We start from the raw sequence: 17216 nt of genomic DNA, 5'->3' as shown, positions 1-17216 counted from the left end.
TATTAAAGTAATATTTATCTTTATAAATATAAATGCAAAATAAAAATAATTATTAAAGAATTGGATAATATATATTATACTAAATTTTTATTGCATGCGATGCGTGAGTTGATTTATGTATTAACTCATTTATGTTATAAAATTTTTAATTTTTATATTAAATTTTCAATATTTGACTAAATAATTTGGGTACAAAATTAAAATATAATAAAAATGACAATTCTAATAAAAATTTAGATTTAAGAAGTGCAAATATATGATGAAACAATATAATTAAACCAATAATTAATTTTAATCCAAAAAATTAATGTTTAAATTTGAAAACAAATAATCTGAAATTCAAAGTTGAAATTTGGCTGTAAAAATTTTCCAATTCTTAATAAAACATCGTGTATTAAAACTACTAAAAATATGATGAAAAATTGTAATCTAAATATAAAAATACCTTAAAATCATGACTTCTTATTATGCAAGAATTGTTTTCCTATAATTCATGCAATTAGATTCAACTTTAAAATAAAGCAAAATTATGACTGTATCATTCTTTCAATATATATTATGTTATAAAAATAAAAATAAATTTACCTGATATTTTCTCTGATTTTCACGTAATGGACAATTTCATATTAAATAAGATTATTTTTCTATTATAATGTTTGGAAATAATTGAAACGTGGTTATTGAAAATGATAGTGTGTCATAATACAAAATTTGTAATTTCGTTAGATATGATGTGAAATTTTATTTACTTTTTGAAATATATATATATATATATATATATATATGCATAAATTGTAATTAATGTTATGTATTCTTAATTTTTTAAATTAATAAATTATTAGTTCAATTGAAAACAAGGTTTTAAACAAAATATTTAGAATAAATTGTACAATAAATCTAAAAAACATTATTATATTCATAACAATTTACTCTTAAATAAATTAATATAAAGTTAAAGTTAATATATTCTTAAAAGAAAATAATAATAATAAAATAAAAGTGACTATGGTGATGTTAGATAAATTGAATTTTTATTACCCTATTTTATAAGCCTTGAAATCATATTAGAAAATCGTTTGAAAACTTAGTAAAAATTAAGGAATAGTATTATAATGTTTGATAAAAGTAAATATTAATTTTAAAAAAATTATTTATTTTAGTTTTAATCTTATTAAATAATATTTTGTATTTATTTTAAATGAAAAGTTATATATATGACAATTTGAATATATCACTTTTTAAAGAATAGTTTATTTCAAATATAATTTTAATAAAATAAAATTATTATTTTTAAAATTAATGTCTCGTTTGGATACTAGTGTAATAACGCGAGAAATTATTTTATGTATTATAATAGTTAGATATAAAATAAAGAATAGTTAGTACAAATTTAAACTTAAAATTAGAAAGATGAATAATAACTCTTTTAAAAAAAGATATCTTTGAAATAAACTAAAAGTTTCTCTTTTCTTTATTAAAATAAGTCATGAATGTGGCTAAATATTAACAATTGAATTAGTTTATTACTAACTCATATATTAAAAATGCGTAAAAAATAATACTACTATCAAATATAGCATAAATGGTAAGAAGTTACCTAATAAAAACATATTTTGTTGAAAATTTTATGTTATCAATAAATCATTAAAAGATTTCCTCTATATATATTGTTTTCTATTTATCATTGAAACAATTTTTTATTCAAAATTATATAAGGGATTTAGATTTTACTGTATTATCAAAAGCACTTAAAGAAAATCAAATCACTGAAGGTTTTAATTTTACCACTTATCAAACAAATCCTAATTTTTCAGTTATACTTAAGTAAGTATTTAATATTTTATTTATATCTAAATAAACTCTTAAAATCATAATTTTTAAAATATAAAAATAATATATGAATTTATTCAAGTGTTGAAAAATCTTCTATCGTATAATAGCTTATTCAAGAAAATCAGAGGGACATATAAATGAGGATGAACAAAATTTAATTCGATTCTAAAAAATAGGATAATGATTAGTGTAAATACTATTTGATTTTGTTAATTTTAAAATGAGTAAATTGGTCTCTTCCAACAAAATTACTAAAATTTTCAAAATAAATTTTAAAATTCAAAATATTTATATAAATTCTAAAATTTATATTTTTAAAATTATAATTTTTTTAAAAAATCTAAAAAACATATAAAGAAAGTTAAAATTTTAAAATTTTGTCGATAATAAAATTTGGGACCTAAATAAGTTAATTAACTATTCAACTTATCATGCTAAAGTATCTCATTTAATTTGAAAAAATTCTAATACATATAGTTTTAAATTTATGTACTCTAACATGAAATTAGTTATATTATAATAAGATTTTAAATTGAAATGTTTAATTTTTAATTTAACTCGAATAATTTCACTTGATTTAACTCAACTCGAATTTCATTTCACTCGACTTGATTCGAAAAAATTTCAAATTGAGTTAGGATAATAAAATAAAATTAGTCAAATCGATTAACTTGAATTTTTTTACTTAATTTGACTCAATTTGATTGAACACTCACCTCTACATACAATAACTAAAATGGTGCCTATTTAAGCTTGAGTCATTTTCTCTTTATACCAAAAAAAAAAAAAAAAGTCGATTAAGTCTTTGTTCAATTAGTATAGCTCTTATTGTTTATTCAAGCAGATATGAGTTCTAGTGTGTTAAAGTATATTATCCTCTTATTTATAGGTTGAGAAAGGACTACAAGTAATTTTAAACGTTATGTCACAAATAACGTAGAATTAATATTATTAAAAAAACAAAAAACCTGCTACGTAAACTGGAAATATCACTTAAATCCTATAACTAAAAAATAATTCTTATCCTAGATTTCATAAAAAGAAAAATAATTGGCACCGAAAATTATAAAAAAAAAAAACCCTTTAAGCACCTCTCCATACACCAACCCCCAAAACAATCCCCAACACCGTCTGAAAATGCCACGCGAGCGTGCCCTTAAATTCACAATCACCAAAAAAAAAAAAAAAAAAAAACCAGATATGGTTGGTAGGCAGTAGCACCATTTTGGTTATAAATAGGCAACTCGTGTCGCTTCTTCTTCTGTATCTCTACTTCCTCTCTATATCCAAGCAACTCTTTTTAAGTTCTGTCTCCGGTTCCACCTCCCTTCTCTACGGTACAGTTCGGTTCCTTCTCTCATGGTTCATGTCTATTTGCCCTTTCCCCATACATCTTCCTTTATCGTCCCTTAATTAAATTCTAACCCTTCTTTCCTTCCTTTTTGTACTATTCTATTGATTTTTTCCTTCCTGGGTCTTCTTTTAAATGATTTAATATTTAAACTTCTCTCAAGATTTAACTCTTTCTTTTTTCCCTTTCACCTTGACCTACCTGCAAGTGTCAACGTTTCTACTGTTCCTATTGGTTTTCTTTGTGGGCTTTTATTAATATGATTTAAAACAATTATATTTTCAACTTGGGTTTTCGAAAATCAAGTTATTTGTGTTGTTTTCTTGCTAATATCTACTAGAAAGTGTAAGCATTGACAGCTTCCTTTTGTTATCTAACAATTTCAGTTGATTTATCTTTTTGCTATGTATTAGTGTTTGATTTTCTACTCTTTTTTTTGGAATTATTCAAGATTCTGTGTTATTTTAGTGAGATCTGTTTGTTAGAGTTAGCATTTGATTATATTCTTTTGGCTTTTATATATTTAGCCTGTTTATGATAGGGTGTTATTTATGTTATTCTGTTAGACATATTAAGATTTGGATCTGAAGATATAAATGGCCTCTCTATATCTGAAATTTACATCCTAAGCTCACAGTAACATAGGGTGTAATCATTTGGATCTGAAGATACCAATTATTTTTTATGGACTTCATTTGAGTTGCAGATATATCATGGATCTTAGCTTTGATTGTGGTGGTTTTCTGTTTAAGAATATAGGACATGCAAACTTGTTACTTTTTGCATTTGATTTTATATAATAAAGCAGAATTTTATATGTTCTTTTATGTTATTTCAGAAAATGGCTTCACACATTGTTGGATATCCCCGCATGGGACCTAAGAGAGAGCTTAAGTTTGCTCTGGAATCTTTCTGGGATAAGAAGAGCAGTGGCGAGGATTTGCAGAAGGTTGCAGCTGGTCTCAGGTCATCCATCTGGAAACAGATGGCTGATGCTGGGATCAAGTACATTCCCAGCAATACTTTCTCTTATTATGATCAAGTGCTCGATACCACAGCAATGCTAGGCGCTGTACCACCTAGATATGGCTGGAATGGTGGTGAGATCGGATTTGACACTTACTTCTCCATGGCCAGAGGAAACGCCTCCGTGCCTGCCATGGAAATGACCAAGTGGTTTGACACCAACTAGTAAGTTTCCATTCTTGGTCATGCTTTATATACTTTGTTGTGCACACTGAAATTTCTGAAATTGACTTATATTCTGTGCAATGTGTCATTTCAGCCACTTCATTGTTCCCGAATTGGGACCTGATGTTAGATTCTCTTATGCATCTCACAAGGCAGTGGATGAGTACAAGGAAGCTAAGGCGGTATGTTCTTTGGGTCTAATTTTTCTATATATTGTCACAATGTAGATTTTTGCTTCTGTTATGTGTACTTATACCAGCAGCTCATTTGGAATTTGAAGTAAGGTACTATAACCTGTATGTTTAGATCCTGCAAGCATAAAAGTCACCTGTAAGGTACTATAACCTGTATGTTTAGATCCTGCAAGCATAAAAGTCACCTGAAAATTGGGAAATGAGATGCATGTATGAGTAACTTTCCATGACATAAGAAGATTTTTATGAAAATATTAGGATTTATAAGTCTTCTTAATGTATGAAGATTTATGATGACCCAAATATGGTTTCAAAGCTTTGGACCTAGTTAAAAAGTCTTTTAGCATACTTTCTTATTTAATGCCTATGATTAACTGGGTAATGGTCTCATGTTTGCTATTATTGTGACTGATTTTTTATAAATAATAGTTTATATCTCCTCGGAATTCTACTTTTTATACAACCCCTTTTTTTGGGAATTCTCTGAGTGAGACTGAGTACTAATTAGACCTTCTTGATTATGGTGCTCCACTTTTATCCTTTGTTTTATGCACTTCTTATTTGATGTTCTGAGTCATTCTGAAACATGAATGTTGATTCACCGTCCCAAATGCAGCTTGGAGTCAACACCGTGCCAGTCCTTGTTGGTCCTGTCTCATACTTGTTGCTGTCTAAACCTGCAAAGGGTGTTGAAAAAACATTCTCTCTTCTCTCTCTCCTCCCCAAAATCCTCCCTATCTACAAGTAAGACTTGGTTTTCTTTTTATCCAAGTTTTCATTAACATAGCTGCTTCAATTTGCCTTTGTAACATTGAATCTCTCCACAGGGAAGTGATATCTGAGCTTAAGGCTGCTGGTGCTTCCTGGATTCAGTTTGATGAACCCACCCTTGTCTTGGACCTTGACGCTCATCAATTGCAAGCTTTCACTGCAGCTTATGCTGATCTGGAATCTACTCTCTCTGGTTTGAATGTTCTGATCGAGACCTACTTTGCCGATCTTACTTCTGGTGCATACAAGACCCTCATTGAATTGAAGGGTGTCACTGCTTATGGTTTGGATTTGGTTCGCGGAACAAAGACCATTGATTTGATCAAGACTAATTTCCCCAAGGGCAAATTCCTCTTTGCTGGAGTTGTTGATGGAAGGAACATTTGGGCCAATGATCTTGCTTCTTCTCTTGGCACCTTGCAGGCGCTTGAGGCCATTGTTGGGAAAGGTTTTCTATTTTTAATTGCATTTTATGGCGTTCGTAAATAGTGAGTATTATAACTTTGTTATTTGTTGTAGACTAATATCTTTGACTCGTTTGTGATGTGCAGGCAACCTTGTGGTGTCCACCTCCTGCTCACTTCTCCATACTGCTGTTGATCTAGTAAATGAGACTAAGCTCGATGATGAAATCAAATCCTGGCTCGCCTTTGCTGCCCAGAAAGTTGTTGAGGTCAATGCACTTGCCAAGGCATTGGCTGGTCAGAAAGATGAGGTATTTCCTTGTAATTTTTCTTCCTGTTTTGCTAGTTTTCTATGAACTAGGATAGCTTCTCCGAACTGGGCTCAAGATTCAGATGACACCATGTCACTCACTAGTTATTATCCAATTTTTAGGCCTTCTTCACTTCCAATGCCACCGCTCAGGCTTCAAGGAAGTCCTCCCCAAGAGTGACCAATGAGGCTGTTCAAAAGGCTGTAAGTGTTTTGATATATTAAAATTCCATTTTTCTTCTTTCAAGCAACCGGTAATCGTTTCCATCATTGAAATCTTTATTTGCTTACCATGTTTTACTGTACTTGCATTCTCAGGCTGCTGCTTTGAAGGGCTCTGACCACCGCCGTGCAACAAACGTTAGTGCTAGGCTGGATGCCCAGCAGAAAAAGCTTAATCTGCCAATCCTCCCCACTACAACCATTGGATCCTTCCCTCAAACCTTGGAACTCAGGAGAGTTCGTCGTGAATTCAAGGCTAACAAGTGAGTTGATCCGGAAAATTTTCCTTATCTTTCTTATAATATGTCAATGCGACCATTCTTTTAATTAATGCTCTCTCATCCCCTTCAGGATCTCTGAGGACGACTATGTTAAAGCCATCAAGGAGGAAATTAAGAAGGTTGTTGACCTTCAGGAAGAGCTCGACATTGATGTCCTTGTTCATGGAGAGCCTGAGGTGAGTACTCCACTCTGTTTTGGCCTTTTGCGGTTGGTTGGTTATCTGGAAGTATCCTAAGTATTACTTTAAATTATGCAGAGAAACGATATGGTTGAGTACTTTGGTGAGCAGTTGTCTGGTTTTGCTTTCACCGTTAATGGGTGGGTGCAATCTTATGGATCTCGCTGCGTTAAGCCACCAATCATCTATGGTGATGTTAGCCGCCCCAAACCAATGACTGTTTTCTGGTCATCTACCGCCCAAAGCATGACTTCACGCCCAATGAAGGGAATGCTTACCGGCCCTGTTACCATCCTCAACTGGTCGTTTGTCCGAAATGATCAGCCCAGGTATGCAGGAGAAAGCCAATTAAGGAAAAAAAAAGAAAAAAGATCCGATATTCTGTATTTCTACCTGCGGTTTTTGCTTTGCAATATAAACATCTTTCAATTGCCAAATTTCCAGATTTGAGACTTGCTACCAGATTGCCTTGGCTATCAAGGATGAAGTCGAGGATCTTGAGAAGGCTGGTATCAATGTTATTCAAATTGACGAGGCCGCTTTGCGCGAGGGGTTGCCTCTTAGGAAGTCCGAGCATGCTTTCTACCTCAAATGGGCAGTCCACTCCTTCAGGATCACTAACTGTGGTGTCAAGGATACCACCCAGGTTTTATGTTTGCTTCTTTCAACCTTTGGAACTTTCTTATACACGAACTCTCTTGGATCACTGTAGTTCTCATCGGTATTGCATTTTGAAATCTTGTAACAGATCCACACCCACATGTGTTACTCCAACTTCAATGATATCATCCACTCAATTATTGACATGGACGCTGATGTGATCACCATCGAGAACTCCCGTTCCGATGAGAAGCTCCTATCAGTCTTCCGTGAGGGAGTCAAGTACGGTGCTGGAATTGGCCCCGGTGTCTATGATATCCACTCTCCCAGAATACCATCAACCGAAGAGATTGCAGACAGGATTAACAAGATGCTTGCTGTGCTCGAGACCAACATCTTGTGGGTCAACCCTGACTGCGGGCTCAAGACTCGTAAGTATGCTGAGGTGAAACCGGCCCTCAACAACATGGTTGCTGCGGCCAAGCTGCTCCGCACTCAACTTGCCAGTGCCAAGTGAGAGGATCATGATGAGAGATTGGAGATCCTTACTCCATTAATGATTTATTATACCCAAGATGAGAAAGAATTAAAATTGAAAGAAATTTCTGTGTTACAATTTGAATAACTCCGTGTCTTTGATGATATATTTGTTAGGCATGATTTGCCCTCGAGGCCAATTTATTTCCTTCTTTCTTGGTTGTTTCTATTTTTTACCAACTATTTTGTATTTCTGGAATATATTCAAGTAATGAATTTCAAAACTAAAAAACCCTATATCCAAATCTACAAAAACAAGGCTGAATTTAAGTATTTTGTAAAAGTTTCAACATCTAGAATTTAGAAAAGAAATGGAATCATAGCCTTAACATTCATGGGAAAATCTTCAAACTTTGAAAGGTACCATTTCCTAGTGGCAGAGCTTCTACCCAACAAGTAAAAAGTAGTGCCCATTGCATATGCAAATGAAAACAGAGTCTGAGAAATGAAGGCAAATCCCCAAAACACTAAAACCTCAAATAAATAGTGAGGGCAAATCACAAATCCAAACAAACCACCCTTTGGGATCTTATATTCTTTATTCGGACCTTGGCTTCTCAGTTTGGATAGAAGATAATGATGGTAGAAATTGCCAATAATTCCTATGGAAAACAAAAGAATCCCAGGGTTTGTCAAATCAATTGGTGGCTCTGGGAGCCCCATTGTTAGGTGCTGGTTAAAGATCACGAGTGCACTGGAAATGAAGTAACTTGAGAGTATTACTATCATTGTATCCAGTCCCATTTCGCCACTATATTTATGAAGAAAACAGGACTGCAAAAATAAATAAATAAATAACCATTACTTTTGTTTTATCATTATGATTTATGAGAGAAAGAGAAGCAATTACCTCAAGAACTCTTTTGAAGAAATGGATGGAAATGGCGGATTTGAGCAACAAAAACCTGAGATTCTCATCTGGGAAAATCGCAAACGAAGAAACACCAGCAAGAAAAGCTGGCGTATAAAGCGTAGCCATGGCGATTCTACTAGGGAGCTTTAACTTGGATTTTTCTACATCAGAAGCTTTTGAACCAATGTTGAAAAACTTAGAATATTCAAGATTCTTTCCTCTCAATTCCGATAACCCAGAACTTGTCATTAACGTAAAAGATGCCAGAGAGGTTGCGGTGACGAACAGAGATGGTGGGAATAGAAATTTCATCAACGCCATTTTTATTCCCGCTGTCATTCATGAGATTGGGCGTAAAAATCTTATACCTGTAGCAAAAGTTTATGCATTTGGATGAATTGCAACCACAAACATTAGCATCAGATATAAATGGACGTGGAATTGCCACTTCTGCATTTCATTGAATCAATGGCGATGCACGCTGATACAATTACAAAGCATTTTGGTTGAACTACGTGGTCCTACCTGCAATCACTCCACCATAAAATCAGCAATTTAGTACTTTACCAAAAAAAAAATTAATTTAATTTTTCTTTCTTTTTACCTGTTAAATTTATATTATTTGTTAAATCACCAAAATTAAATAAAAATTTTAACATTGATGCTGTATGTAAGTGTTAATTTTTAAAATTAAAAATATTGTAAAATAATTTTATAATTTTAAAATTAATTTTATAAATTTTAAAAATTAAAAATTAATTAATTATTAATGTGACATCTACCAATCCGCATGTATATCACATTAGCAAAATTAATAAAATTAAATTTTTATTTATTTTAGGATGATTTAACAAAAATATAACAAAATATTATGTCTAGTCTATATATATATTAAAATTTCTAATTAATATATACACTTTCTAACATAAGATCATTCATTCTTAATAATATTTTAATTCTAAAAAATATATTAATTTTAAAGTTAAAAATAACAATAAAAGTTAATTTAATAATATTTTTTGGTAAATTAATTTAATTTTTTAATGTATTATATTATTCATGTACTTCAAAAAGATATGATGCAACATGTTATTATTAATTGCCTAAAAAGTGAATTTTAAAATTATTCTAATCTATCTATGTCAAACTCGACCTAATCAAAGAGTCTCAAATTATGACCTATTGATATAATATTTATCTATTTTAGAAATAGTTTAGATTCAATTATCGTTATATAAAAAAATTATTTCCTCAATTTTTTTATATGCAATATTGAAACAGGAGTTAAAAGAGTAAGTAGGTCCAAGTTTTAATTATCTCACAACAGGAGAACAGACTTTTAGCGGCGTTTTTTTGGGTTTTTAGCGGCGTTTTTAAGCGCGGCGTTTTCACAAGCGTCGCAAAAAACACCTCTATAGCAGGTGCCGCAAAAATTTGTGGCATTTATTTAAAAAAAAACCTCTAAAGACCATGACTTTGAGCGGCGCTTTTTTTACAAACGTTGCTAAAGACCATGACCTTTAGCGGCGCTTTTCTCACAAACGCCGCTAAAAATCATAAACTTTAAAAAAATTATTTTATTTTAATTAAATAATATTTATTTCTATATTAAATATTATATTATGTTTAATTTTTGAAATTTGAACTTTTAAGGATAAATAAAAAATATTAATTAAATTAAATTTTCCATTAAAATTTAAACTTCAAACCTAAATATAAAAATTAATGAAATTAAATTTAATAGATAAACATTGATTAAATATGTAATTTAATACATAAAAAAAACACACACACAGAGGCACACAAAGTATTACAATTTCTAAAACAAAATTCATCCTGGTGAGAATATAATGCCAAATCATCATCACCTCTCATTGCAATGCCTACATATATAACTTAGTGAAGTACTTTGATCTTGATCTTGATCTCGGTTAAGACTTGTTCCAGCAATAAAGAAAATTGTTAAACGGAATCTCGATCACCTGACTGAGCAAAACAAGGAAATTAGTTATACCATCTACTGTAATGAAAGTGAAATCAATAAAAAGTAAACCCATAATAAAAAAACTGATGCTAGGCTAATCGTAAATGCTACTGTAGTGAAAGTGAAATACAGAAATTATACATAATTGCTACATGTTTTGATCCAGACGAAATGCTATCCTCCCTATATGTATGTGCAGGACCAATTACCAGGCGGTGATGCTCTGAATTATGCTAGATGCCAGATTTGAAGCTTCAATACAAGAGAGACTATCTATTGTATGGATATTAAAATGTGGCCAGAGATAACTTACGTAGCACCGAGGAAGAAAGCAAGGGTAAGATTGAAGCCGAACAGAAACACTGAAACAACGGCAGTGAGAAGCATTGCCACTGAAGTAGAATAAACCTGCACCACATTGAATAGACAATGGAACTTCAACTGAAGGATTCAAAATGGTTACTAATATGCTATGAATGTACCATTTGATCCCTTTTATCACTTCTCTGAATAGGCTGATGTTTACTTTATGTTAAAAAGTTAATTTGCATAAGGTTTGATCCATCGAAATAATTTTAGTTTTGAGTGTGGTTAAATAATTCACTGGACACGTGGAGTATATCATTAAGAAGCCACAAAGTCATTCCTTAGCTTCAATTTCTTTCGAGGAGGCTTCTAGTATGCAGCTAAAGATTCTTAAAATATTATTAAACCGCATACCACTTAGCTTGGGTTGCAGCAACGTTGTAAATAGTATAATCAAAAGACAGAAGATGACATTCTTGCTCAATAAAATAAATCACCTTACTTACAGGTTTCAGCAGCTAGAAAACTGGATATTACATATAGTGGAAGCAGAGGAATAAACAAGTAACCCAATCAACTTAAGAAAGAGAAGCAACTTCCTTCATTTTGCCATGCAAATGCATGAACATTACTGATAACCATGACATGCCTAACAAGTTTCTTAAAAAATCAGAGAGATGGATGTAAATGCAGAAAAATCAATGATTGACTAACATGAAATTTTGGGTCATATCTTACCTTCACAATATTGTCTGCATATTTCATTACCATTGATACAGCAGTTCCACTGCAAATGAAACAAATATAAGCATATTTCAGAAAGCAAAATATGGAAATTAAAAGGTCTTTAAAATAGTACTTCACTAGGAAAACATTAGCAAGCTTGCAAGCAGTCAACAAAGCATCTTGAACTCTAGCAATCTGGTAAGTGTTTGAAGTTAAATACATTAGCTTAAGCCATCAATATTTTTGAGGTATTGAGAAGGAAATAAAAGGAAACCTTTCGATGGTGCAAACACTAACAATGAAAATGAAGGAGGCCATATAACAATGATTTTAGGAAGACTTAAAAAAAAACTTTCTTTTATAACTTTTCAAAGTAAATTTTTTTTTTTTTAATTTCAATCTTGTGGGAAAGCAAAAACTATATATGTGGTAATCCATAATATATGCATATACTTGAGAGAGTGCTTTTAGTTGGAGTGGGAAACCAATAATAACAAGTAATGAGATTTCTATCAATCAAATCATCCCCTTTGAAGGCATTGTAATAACAGAATCTGCAGTATATCATCACTAGGAATGATAAAAAAATGAAAAATCAAAACTCAAAAGACATACCCTTAATCATAAGCTTATGGAAGTTTAAAGTAGCATATTCCAAACATAGCAGCAACTAGCTGTTATCGACTTAAAAGGATATGCCAAAAAGCTGCAATTAGATTCTAATATTTTACCTTTGAGTGCAGCAGAACAAGAAAGAAGCTGTACTTTCTATATATATCTAGAGCTTTTAGTAATTAGTATTTGAACTGTTACAGACAAATGCAATCAATGTATTTGTTTTACATTGTGAAGTTTCTTAACGTAAGCTATAAGCCACAAATGTGAGCAAAGCTCCATATACAAAATTATTTGAAGTCAATATACATGTTCATGAAATAATAACCTTAGATGGATCTGCTTAAACAAAAACAAGTAGTCCTCTTAAGCAAAAACAATTAGTCAGTAGATTGCCATAGCTTGCATCATAGAGAATCAAAATAAGTTCAAAATGAAGAGTTAAAATTTACCTCAGAACAGAATTCCATGCTTCGAATACTTCTCCTGTTAAAACCATGGGTGGGATCAATAATGGCAAACCAACGACGGTGGAGCAAAACAGCATTTCTATCTAACGTCACCATAAAAAAAGTATAGCATTAAACGCACTACTTTTTCACATGTTTAAACCATCATCAGCAAAAATCACCTGTGTTGTTTCAGGGTTCATGTTGAAGATAGCTTCTTGCAAATTACCCAGAAAAGAATCCATTACAAGAGCACTAATCACCATTATTACACCAATTACACTGAAGCTTGGTAAAGTTTGTGCATCAGCTAAGGTGAAAAGGATCAAACCCAGTACTAAAAGTATTGCAGAAACATATTCGTGTGCTGGGTATTTTCGTCTCAAACCAGGTATGAAGGCACCCATTGCCATCACTGGAAGAACCTAAAGATATCCATAAATGAAGCTTTAAAAAAATAAACGCAAAAACAAGAACAATGTTGTGAAGAGTGAAAATTTTCAACTTTGGGGGTTTACTTTGGTGGATTTAAACATGAGCTGTGCTGGGTAATTAAGGAAAGCTAAAGATCCTTTTGTGAGGCCGTGAGAGCCCATGAGAACAGCAGAGAGTTTCACATAAGTCTTCTATGGGTTCACCATTTTCTTTGGACTGAAACCTTGAAGGTAAATCAGAAAAAGGTAGACGAACACTTGGACAAATGTGAAGTACCATCCATAGCTGAACACAAAAAATTAATATAAAAAAATTGAAAATAATTACCAAAATAAAAACTACAGCAGTTACCTGAACTGGAGTCTATTGTATACATATTCTTGAAAAGCAGCAAATATAAAAAAAATAAAATTCTTAAAATGATGCATTTAAACTTTGTTTGGTGGCCGAGAAAATGGAAAAAGAAAAGAAAAAGAAAAACCTCGCAAATGCCATTGACAAGGTAACCAAAGAAGAACCCAGAAGAGCAAATTAGAAACTGCTTCCATTTAGGTCTATCAGAAAGCGAAATCCCAAACAAAAAACGAGTTTGTTCTTCGTTTTTCATTACTGCCTCTGTTTTTTTTGAAGGGTACGTGTAAAGCATCATATATTCTTCTGAGGTAAACGGAGGCTCCGGAAGTCCTTCCAAAATCCTCCTTAGCTTTTTGATCCCCTTATGCATATAATCCCATCCCTGATCTAGTTCAATAGTCTTGCGCTCCATTGTTGTAAAAGCGGAGCTAAGATTTCTTCAGATTAAAATCTGTAAAAGCACATAAACAAAACAATAAAAATCAAACAATCAACAAAACCCTAGCATGAGCATTGGCTCTTTCTTCTCAGCCGAATCTCGACTAGATTTCCTAGAACTCCCCTTTCTACTACTACCTTTGAAGAAATGAAAAGGAAAAAGAAGCGTGATTGGTGTAGGTGTATTGACTTGTGTTGCTGGAAATGGGAAATTTGGGGGCAAATTTTGAAAGTTATTTAGGGGATTTAGGGGGCGACGAAGATGAGAAGAAGAGGGAGTAATGAGCGGGTAACAAAAAAGGGGAGAAATGGGAAATTTGGGTAACAAATTTTGTGGCATTTTACTTAAAAAACGCTTGTTTAATTTTAATTTTTTTATTTTTTCTATTTTTCTATTTTTCTTTTAAATTTTTGTGCTGAAATTATCATTTTTAAATTTTTTTAAATTTTGAATATTAAACTTTTAACTGAAATATGGACTAAAATATTAAATATTAAATATTAAATATTTAAGTTTTTTATTTTTATTTTTAAATTTTTATTTTTTGAAGATTTTATAATTTTAAATTAACATATAAAATACAAAAGAAAACTTTAAGAGAAATAAAATGGAATCGATAAATTAAAAAATACAAAATTTTGATTTAATCCTTTAAAATTATAAAGATATAGGCTATTAAATGGTGAAATAGCATTTGTACTATTATAAAAGTATAAAATTTAATTTCGCCACCCAAAAAAAAAAATCTAACTTCGCACCTGCTTTGAATTGTCTTGACAATATTTGCAAGTTTCAAAAGTCACCATCAAGAATTTTATTTTTCACTTGGACTAAATTAAAATTGTAACCAAGTTGTCAATATACCTTCGTTTTCTAAAAGGATCAAGTTATGTTATAGTTCAATTCTTTTTAAAAATTTTCAGTTTAATCCTACACTTAGGAGTGGTACAACAATTTAAGTTCAGATAACAAAATTAAAATTAAAACTTTATGATTATAACCAAAATAACAATTAATTTTTATATAAACTTTTAATAAATATATGAGTTAAATAATATCTTTTCGCATAGGAGTGTTAAATCTTAAAAAAGAAAAAGTAATTCTCTTAACATACTTTAACAAATTGAATACTAAACCACTTAATCTGTAAAAGCTAAAATATGAGATAAGTATTTGTACTTTTCAGTAAAATTAAAATTTAATCATTATATTTCTATTCTTAAGAATTTAATTCCTCCATGTTTCAAATTTCGAATTTAAGTTTAATTGTTAAAATTACTTTATTATTATTAAATTAGTTAGGGATTTAGGATGTCGAATTTGAGAATGGGTGATAATACTTTAGGGATTTAGGATGAGGAAGAAGGGGGAAATAGAACTGGGGAAAACCGGGGAAAATGTTAAGTGTATCAGGTGTGGGTAAAAAATAAGACAGCTAAACGACGAAGTTTTGAACAAAATAATTTAACATTAGCAGCGTTTATAACCTAGCACCACTACAAAAGCACCAATTGCAGCGTTTAGGGTTTTAAGGGTTATAGTTTAGTGTTTAGGGCTTGTTAGGGTTTAGGGGTTTACTATTTTAGGGGTTATAGATTAATATTTTATTTTTTATTTGGGGTTTAGGATTTTAGGTGTTATATAACTTTTAGCGGCGTTTTACCAAAAGCGCCGCTGGTCTTCAGCGGCGTTTTACCAAAAGCGCCGCTAATGCTCTGGTCTTCAGCGGCGTTTTACCAAAAGCGCCGCTAATGCTCTGGTCTTCAGCGGCGTTTTACCAAAAGCGCCGCTAATGCTCTGGTCTTCAGCGGCATTTTACCAAAAGCGCCGCTAATGCTCTGTTTTTAGCGACGTTTTAACAAAAAACGCTGCTATTGCTCAGTTTTTAGCGACGTTTTTGTTAAAACGCCGCTATTACTCTGTGTTTTACAATTTTTGCGGCGTTTTTTGATAAAACGCTACTAAAAACGCCACGAAAGCCCTATTTTCCTGTAGTGTCTTATTGGTGCAAGCTTTGTGTTTTTAACTATTAAAACAATAACTGTTAAAATGAAAACAATAATTGTTTCAAGAAATTTAATTAAAAACCAGTTGATTTTGTTATCAAATAAAAGATAGAAAACAAAAAGATAAATAAATAAATAAAGGGGATGGGAGAATAAAGAGAGCGTATTTTATTGATCAATAGGAATATATACAAAACTTTTCCAAAGTCTCTATTTATAGGCATAAGAAGTATAAATGAAGTAGAGATCTAATTCTAATAACCATTAGAATTTAAAGTATATCAAAACTTATCTAGATCTTGATGGATATCCACTTAATAAAATGTTCTCTTTGGATGTTCATTTGTAGATAATAAAAATTCCTAGTGAAGGAAAAAAAGTACACATATCTATAATACGCATAATATGCTGTCTCGTTAAAAACCTTACCAGGAATACCCAATAAGACAAAACCTCAGCTAAGAGAAAAAGAGTACAACGTATATTTACTTACCCTCATGAAAACATTACATATTTTCTCACATTCTACGTATTCAATTTTGAATGCTTGCTTTTCAAATGATAATTTGAAAGTATTTGCTAAGCATTTATATCACCATTCTTTTGAAAGTCATGAATGAGAGAAAATTTTGGGGAAATATATCTTCATCTCTTTATGAGTTTCAACAATAATCAATAACAAGAGTAATCAATAATTCAATCTCTTTATGAGTTTCAACAATAATCAATAACAAGAGTAATCAATAATTCAATCCTTTTTGATTCATATGAAATATAATCTTTTCTCATTTACAATCTCAATATGAGATACATTATGTATATCTTTTAAAATCAATGGATTAACCATTAGATATTAATATATTAGCTCTTCGAAGCCTTTTACTAATTTTGTACTACCAAATATTAAAATAATATTGGTTTAATTTTCTTTTATGATTACGTTCACTTTGGGGAATGTAATAGATTTACTAGGATAAACTAATAATTGTCCCAATATATTCTTTATTTCATTATCACCATGGCAAACATATGCGGATTTCAAATAAAAATATATGTATTCATGTTGTTATGATTAGTTTCCAAAAATAATAAACATGATATAATAAATAAATTATAGTAAAATATACCTGAAGATCTGAGTGGTTAAAGCTTTAATGATCACCCATAACGCGCAGA

General features: G+C 31.1%; 3 protein-coding genes across 5 annotated transcripts; 1 reads left to right on the top strand and 2 right to left on the bottom strand.

Moving 5' to 3' along the window:
• The first annotated feature begins 2949 nt into the window (after positions 1-2949).
• Positions 2950-8017, top strand: LOC108473571 (5-methyltetrahydropteroyltriglutamate--homocysteine methyltransferase-like). 2 transcript variants are annotated; one of them, XM_017775230.2, is made up of 12 exons: positions 2950-3529; positions 4023-4375; positions 4470-4557; positions 5186-5313; positions 5397-5788; positions 5892-6055; positions 6178-6258; positions 6373-6539; positions 6628-6733; positions 6815-7065; positions 7181-7382; positions 7485-8017. In XM_017775230.2, the coding sequence occupies exons 2-12, from the start codon at positions 4026-4028 to the stop codon at positions 7851-7853; spliced, it is 2298 nt and encodes a 765-aa protein (XP_017630719.1). In that variant the 5' UTR covers positions 2950-3529; positions 4023-4025; the 3' UTR covers positions 7854-8017. The 2 variants fall into 2 exon arrangements, with proteins under 2 accessions (XP_017630719.1, XP_017630718.1); XM_017775229.2 differs by having other exon boundaries at positions 2954-3170.
• Positions 7730-9242, bottom strand: LOC108473572 (uncharacterized). Its single transcript, XM_017775231.2, has 2 exons — positions 8724-9242; positions 7730-8647 (listed from the first exon to the last, which is right to left on the bottom strand). Exons 1-2 carry the CDS (start codon positions 9063-9065, stop codon positions 8174-8176), a joined length of 816 nt encoding a protein of 271 aa, XP_017630720.1. The 5' UTR covers positions 9066-9242; the 3' UTR covers positions 7730-8173.
• Positions 9243-10442: 1200 nt separating this feature from the next.
• Positions 10443-14365, bottom strand: LOC108472691 (UDP-galactose/UDP-glucose transporter 4-like). Of its 2 annotated transcripts, XM_053021655.1 has the most exons (7): positions 13723-14365; positions 13325-13526; positions 12989-13231; positions 12810-12910; positions 11755-11803; positions 11024-11118; positions 10443-10708 (listed from the first exon to the last, which is right to left on the bottom strand). In XM_053021655.1, exons 2-7 carry the CDS (start codon positions 13400-13402, stop codon positions 10705-10707), a joined length of 570 nt encoding a protein of 189 aa, XP_052877615.1. In that variant the 5' UTR covers positions 13403-13526; positions 13723-14365; the 3' UTR covers positions 10443-10704. The 2 variants fall into 2 exon arrangements, with proteins under 2 accessions (XP_052877615.1, XP_052877614.1); XM_053021654.1 differs by lacking the exon at positions 13723-14365 and having other exon boundaries at positions 10443-10712; positions 13325-13514.
• Between the last annotated feature and the right edge of the window lie 2851 nt (positions 14366-17216).

This window comes from Gossypium arboreum, chromosome 11 (assembly GCF_025698485.1).
Source record: "Gossypium arboreum isolate Shixiya-1 chromosome 11, ASM2569848v2, whole genome shotgun sequence".
Lineage (NCBI taxonomy): Eukaryota > Viridiplantae > Streptophyta > Magnoliopsida > Malvales > Malvaceae > Gossypium > Gossypium arboreum.
Note: the sequence above shows the minus strand (reverse complement) of the source record. Positions and strands in the feature narration are given on the sequence as shown.